Source organism: Myotis myotis, unplaced genomic scaffold, assembly GCF_014108235.1.
Source record: "Myotis myotis isolate mMyoMyo1 unplaced genomic scaffold, mMyoMyo1.p scaffold_m19_p_2, whole genome shotgun sequence".
In the NCBI taxonomy this organism is placed as follows: domain Eukaryota; kingdom Metazoa; phylum Chordata; class Mammalia; order Chiroptera; family Vespertilionidae; genus Myotis; species Myotis myotis.
Genome location: NW_023416324.1, coordinates 189,725,431 through 189,732,019, shown reverse-complemented (window position 1 = coordinate 189,732,019; position 6,589 = coordinate 189,725,431). Strand labels below are relative to the sequence as shown.

Below are 6,589 nucleotides of genomic sequence, written 5' to 3'. Positions count from 1 at the left end.
TTATCTCAACATTTCTATCACATAACACTGTATTAGCCTAGGGATCTGGAAAAATAATTAATCTAAAATAAATGGCCATATCAAAGAATACTTGCTAGAGAAATTGTTAGCGCAGAAATAATTAGAAATTTTTAGAATATTTGTGAATAATAAAAATTTATTTTAAAAGATTAAAGGGATTTTTTTTTGCATTTATGGAATTATAACAGCAAATCACAAAGAGGAAATAAGTTGAAATAAAAACGATATGAGATGCAAAACACAAATTACAAAATTTAATAAAAATAATGGTGGTAATAAAATAAAGGATTAGATAGAGAAGGCAAAACTAGGAAGAGGAGCAAACACTGGAGAGGAAACTTCAGAGTATTTCTGAGGAAAGCAATAAAGAAAACAAAAATAATGCTTTTATTGATTTTTAGAGAGAGAGAGAAGCATCAATGTGAGAGAGAAACATGGATCCATTGTCTCCCGCATGCCCCCTACTGGAGATTGAGACAGCAACCAGGGCATGTGTCCCGACTGATATCAAACTGATGACTTTGGGTTCATGGGACAATGCTCAACCAACACCTGCCAGGGCAAGAAAAGTTAAAAGGGGACAGATTCAGGTAGTGGGACCCAAATATGATAGGGCCACAGGAAGTGAGAGTAGAGTGGACCGAGCACATATAACGGATATATACCTGAAAACTGTCACAAAATGAAGATATATTTTAACTGGCAGATTAAAAATAGCTTTGAAAACAACTTTAAAAACCTAGGGAAAATTATGTTAGATTAATAATAATAAGATATATCTTGGTGAAATTATATATATATATATATTCATTTCCCATCACTGGTATAACACATTAACACAAACTTGATGGATTAAACAATTCAAATTTATTCTCTTCTGCTTCTAGAGGTGAGAAATTTGAAGTCAATTTCACCGTGTCAAAACCAAGGTGTCAGCAGGGCCACCTTTCTTCCATAGGCTCCAGGGGAGAATTCATTTGTTGTATCTTCTACATTCTGGTGGCTGCTGGCATTTCTTAGCTTGTGTCTGAATCTCTCCAATCTCTTCCTGGTCACATCACCTTCTTTCTCCTGTTCTGTGTTTCAAATCACCCTCTGCCTCTGTCTTATGAGAATACATATGAATTGTCAGTCCAGGGGGAAAGGGGTGTGGGGGGTTCGGGAAGAGACTGGAAAAAAATCATGCACCTATGGATGAAGACAGTGGTGCGGGGGTGAGGGCAGAGGGTGGGGTGGGAACTGGGTGGAGGGGAGCTATGGGGGGAAAAAAAAGGAACAACTGTAATAATCTGAACAATAAAGATTTGATTTTTTAAAAAAAGAATATATATTATTGTATTTAGTGCCCTCCTGGATAATGCATTATTATCTCTTCCTCTCAAGATTTTCAACTTAATCACTTCTGCAAAATTAATTTATGCAATATAAGGTAACATTTACAAGTTCCAGGGATTAGAGAGTAGATCTCTTTTTTGGGGGGAGGGTCATTATTTAGCCTGTGAATTATAGGTATGTATGCATATATGTATAAATATTACAAGTGTCCAAAGAGATATATATATCTGTTATATGCATAAAAACAAAACTCTACTTATTTTTAGACTTTTATTTGGTAGATAATGCTATGAAGTTGAAGAAAATATATTTAAATGGTGATATAAATTTAACCAAAAGATTGTCTTAGATATAAAAAAAACTGTGTTGTTTTTTTTTGTTTTTCCAAAAGGAAAATTTTGTTGAATTATAGATGGAAGGGAGATGAGTCAAGGTTAGAAACTTAGGAAGAAGCAAGTTTTTGTTGTTTTAAAGATCTGGCAATAGCACCATAGCTTAACAGAGACTTAACATCAAATCAGGTCTCAGTGCTGGAGTGCTGGCTCTGCTCAGTCCAGATTTACACCCAATCCCTCGGTAATCTCCTTCTGTCCAATGGCTTTATATAACATCTCGATGTTGGCGACAACCTAATTTATATCTCTAATCTAGACATCTTCCTTCCACTCACCTCTTATTTAATAAAGTGCTTTTTCTATCTCTTTCTTAGATATCTAATAGGTATCTGAAAGTTAACACATTCTCAACCAAACTCTTGCTTCTCTATTTAGACCTGCTGGACCTACAACTTTCCTTGCCTCAGAATATGCTAAATCTCTTCAACCAGTTATTTAGGCAGAAAATCTTTTGTTTACTCCTCTAAATTTGCATTTTTGAATGAACACATTAAAATAAAAAATAAAAAGCGAATGAAACTTTATCTCAGTATATCCTGAGAGATATTTTGAAATGTGTATGTTACGTAAGCATATGCATTTTTGTAGTAGATAAAAATTCATATACATATATGCTTAAAAAGTTATCTTTGGTCAGTATGACTACAATTTTTTATTTTTTATATTTTCTAAGATTTTTTAAATGAAGATACTTTTAAGAATGTTAAAATACTATTGACATTTTTGTGGATAAATAAGACAGAAAAAGAGATGATAGTTAATCAGGATATAGATATGCAAGCAACACGTTGTTTTGAAGATGGAGGACCACGGGTACCTGTCCCCTTATATGGTAAAAGTAGTTCTCCTCTAAAGCTGCTTTTAAAATCTGATGAGTAGGAATGTCTTATATAGGAAAATGTCCCAAAATATTACCATTGACTTTCTTAAGATGGGATCTATGGGATCCAATCAAATTTACTAAAATCGACACCCTATGCATTAGACTGATACTAGTAATGTGATACTTTACATTAGGACATTTAGACATACTCAGAGTAATAATTTAAAATTCTCTTCTTTCAAGAAGTAGTGACAGTTAATGTAAAGGTTGAAAAGATGATTATAAGACATCATAGAAATGTTAGAATGTTTTCCAGGTACTGAAAAATGTATATGAAATGTAATTCCATATAGCAGTGCTAGACAGTGATCAAGAAGCTTATGTGTTCTGGAATTTAACACAAGCATTGGTATCCTTAAATCTACTCTAAGAGAAATGAATAGCTGCCTCTCTAACTGGCTTTAATGCCAGGTGGATTGAGACTTACTCTCTGTCTTTGAAATCTTCAAAAATCTAAAAGGAAAGAAGGAATAGTGTTCTGTTAAAATTCTCACTTCTTACTTTGCACATGATTGCAAAGAGACAACTCCAAGGGAGATTATTAAAATTTTATCTTTCATGGTTATGTGAAAATGTTAATTCACTTACCAAAGAGAATATTATACACACATTTGGTTTAAAATTGAAATGCCATAGCAGATGTTAGCATTTGTTTTTCACTCACTTATTACCTTGCACAAAGATAGTAACTTCAAAATTAGCATATTACAACATTGTAAAACAAAGATAGCACATTTCAACTAAAGAAAACCAGGAAAATCTCTTTTAAGAACAGTGGGAGAGGAAGAGTCCTCGTGGACAAAAAATGTTATTTTGTGCCTGGGGCTATAGACTAAAGTCTCATTTAATGTGATGAAAACCAAGTTTTGTTCCTCCCAAAACTCATATATTTCTGGGAATCATATTTTCTAGGGTTTGTTCCCAAAGGTCTTAACAGTATAATGAAAATTTGCATTATAGATATAAATGCAATTCTTTATATCACCAGTGACTTTTAGACCACAGCTAATGGATCTGTGGCTATTCCTTTGCATTAAAGAAATAGAAAAAGAAAGAAGAGAGGAGAGAAGAGAAAAAGGTAAAGAAAAGGAATATTATGTGCAAAATGAGTTTGTTCATAACCATCTATCAGGAAAACAATATCACCACGAAAACTTAAATTTCATGTAGAAAAGAAGAAGAAAATATTCTGGAATATGCAGATTATTATCTGCCTAAGGTCTAAAATATATTAGGAAAAAACTATCAAAAAGTTAGTAAAAACTCAACACCTCATAAATTCAAGTTCTGCCATTCTCTTCATTAAGTTGTTAAGAGAATTACTGTTCCTGAATGGTATCTGTGATAAGAAAAATATTTGTATTTTCTTGACATGGCAATAGAAAATTGATAGAAATGTGTTTGGGTCCTAAGCACTTTAAGAAATCTTAGAGGTTGGTTGAGGCTGTTAAAGTAAAAATTACAGTGAATAAAGTCAACAGGCAGGAGAAATTTTGTGCAAGACTACTGCAATAGAGGATAGAGATTGAACTCCTCTGAAATAAAGGCTGAGGTGAGCTAGTGGAAAAGTACTGAAGGATATTGGGGAAGGGTTGACTAATAAGTTGTGTTGAGCACATTGAGTTATTGAAATGGCAAATGTTTTTCTTTATGATTAGGCCATATGTGTTTGATAATTGGCTCCCATCAAAGTCAGGATCCTATCTGCCCACAGAGACTGGCCGATGAAGGCACTATCTTTTCTAATATTTAGATTCAAAGCAATCATTTCCAGGTCTTTGTGAAAGACATTTCCTGTGAAATAAATGTGGCAAGAGGCTGGGAGATTTACAGATATTTCAAGGGGCAGAGAAAGAATTAACATTTGTAAGATTTCTGAAGTTAATGCTCTAAGAAATGGGAGGTCAGAGGCCTACAGTCAGGAAGACTTCTGTCCAAAGTTTTGTCATGTTATGGGAAGCATTAAGTTATCTTAGCCGTGGCAATGACTTTGAATTTATATTCCAGGTTGAATTAGCTATACCATCAATATTTATCTGGTGGTTTTTTTTCTTTACCCTTTGATTAAAATTGAGAGTAGCTATTCTAGATAGATAATACATAGATGGATGGATAGATAGATGATAGATAATATTCTTGGCATATTCATTTCAAGGATTTTAGAATTCTTAACAATATTATATATATTTTTATAATCTATTCTCCTGAGACTACAAACATCATAATTTGATGAACAATATTCCTCACTCAGTTACTAACAATATAATTGGTTTATTATTGCTCTCTTTAATTAATTTGTAAATAATTTTTTTTTCCCAATTATAGCAGCACATGCCAATGACATATCAAAATGACCGTGTATTTTATATCACAACTGGCTCTAATATGACTAATAACAATTTAATATTATTTTTTGTAATTATATATTTATACATAATAAACATTTATTTATATTTCTATTAATATCTACACTTATAAAATGTATGTAAATTTTACCTTAGTTATTTTTTATAGGAAAGACACTTTATTTTATTTATTTTTTGTTTGTTTTTTAAACTGCTTTATTGAGATATACTTGACATTTAAAATGTTCAAGTTGATAAGATTGACATATATATACATTTGTGAAATCATCATCACAATCAAAATACATTTTCCCACTGTATCTTTGTAATTGGTTACTCCTAACCCCCATATGTTTTACAGGGATATAAGGCATATAGATATATATTTTAAAAAATTTAAATCATTTTATTTAGGTACAGTGATATACAAAAAGCTGTAGATAATTAAGGCATACAACTTGATGAGTTTGGAGTACCTTAGTTTTTAATACTTGAACAGATGAACATTATATGACTACTAGAGGCCTGATGCATGAAATTCGTCCACCAGTAGGGTCCCTAGTCCTGGCTGGTGATCAGGGATGATCGGGGCCTTCAGGCTGCTGGCCAGGCCTCCCTTCCCTGGCTGCCAACTGCCTGCCAGGCCTTCCTTCGTTCCACGCCTCCCACTGGTGGTCAGTGCACATCATAGCCAACTCCTGGTCTCCCAGTTGAACTCCCAAGGGGACACTTTGCATATTAGCCTTTTATATATATAGATAATGTCTTTTTAAAAATATGGCAAAATCTCTTTTTAACCCCCTCCTGTAATAATTCAGTAAAATGTTTAAGGTGATCTCTTGCTGCACATTAATAAACTCCTATATGTAAAAACGCATGTTTTTGCATCTTTCTGTGTGCATGTCTGGGTGTATATGTTTAAATGTGGTGGTCTTTGTTTTATTCTTTGATAGTCTGAAGGTTCCACCAAGACTGTATTGGTGAACAGCACTATTGGTTTACCTTTAAATACATTTAGTCAAAAAACCTGCATTTCCTATTTTTCTTACCATTCTAGTTTGTATAAAGAGAACACACAACTACAACAGAAAAATTTATTAACTGTTGAGTTTGTCATCTTTTTCAGAAATTTTGAGAAGGTTCCAATTATTAGAATATTTTGCTAAAATGTCACAGCAGCAATTACGTTAAGATTTATCTGTGGAATTTAATTTCTGGGCCAGAAATTAATTACTTTGCCTTTAAAAATGATACCTTACATCTATCAGAGTATTCCACATCAAAGGGAGTCTCAAGTGATTCCAAAAAATATAATAGATCCTGGAAGAATGGCCCCTGCGAAATCAAGAAGATATGGGATGGGAGGTCGGTAATTCACCTATCATTTGTATGCTTTTTTTCTTCACTTCAATATGAGGGAAGAACCATAAACAATAACAGAAAAAGTCCATTTATAGCAGTACTGAAGTGATATCAAAACTGACTTGGCTTCCACTGTAAAACTCTAACACAGTGGTCCTCAACCTTCTGGCCCTTTAAATACAGTTCCTCCTGTTGTGACCCAACCATAAAATTATTTTCGTTGCTACTTCATAACCAGAATGTTGCTA

At 33.1% G+C, this 6,589-nt stretch overlaps 1 protein-coding gene across 1 annotated transcript in view; it reads right to left on the bottom strand.

The window, feature by feature from the left end:
- Positions 1-241: 241 nt before the first annotated feature.
- BCHE (butyrylcholinesterase) overlaps positions 242-6,589 on the bottom strand; it is a 58,313-nt gene continuing 51,965 nt past the window's right edge. Inside the window, exons 5-6 of the mRNA XM_036352159.1 lie at positions 3,062-3,087; positions 242-1,126 (exon numbers count right to left, since the gene is read on the bottom strand). Coding sequence (XP_036208052.1) covers positions 3,080-3,087 — 8 coding nt within the window. The 3' untranslated portion in view covers positions 242-1,126; positions 3,062-3,079. The remainder of the gene's footprint in view (positions 1,127-3,061; positions 3,088-6,589) is intronic.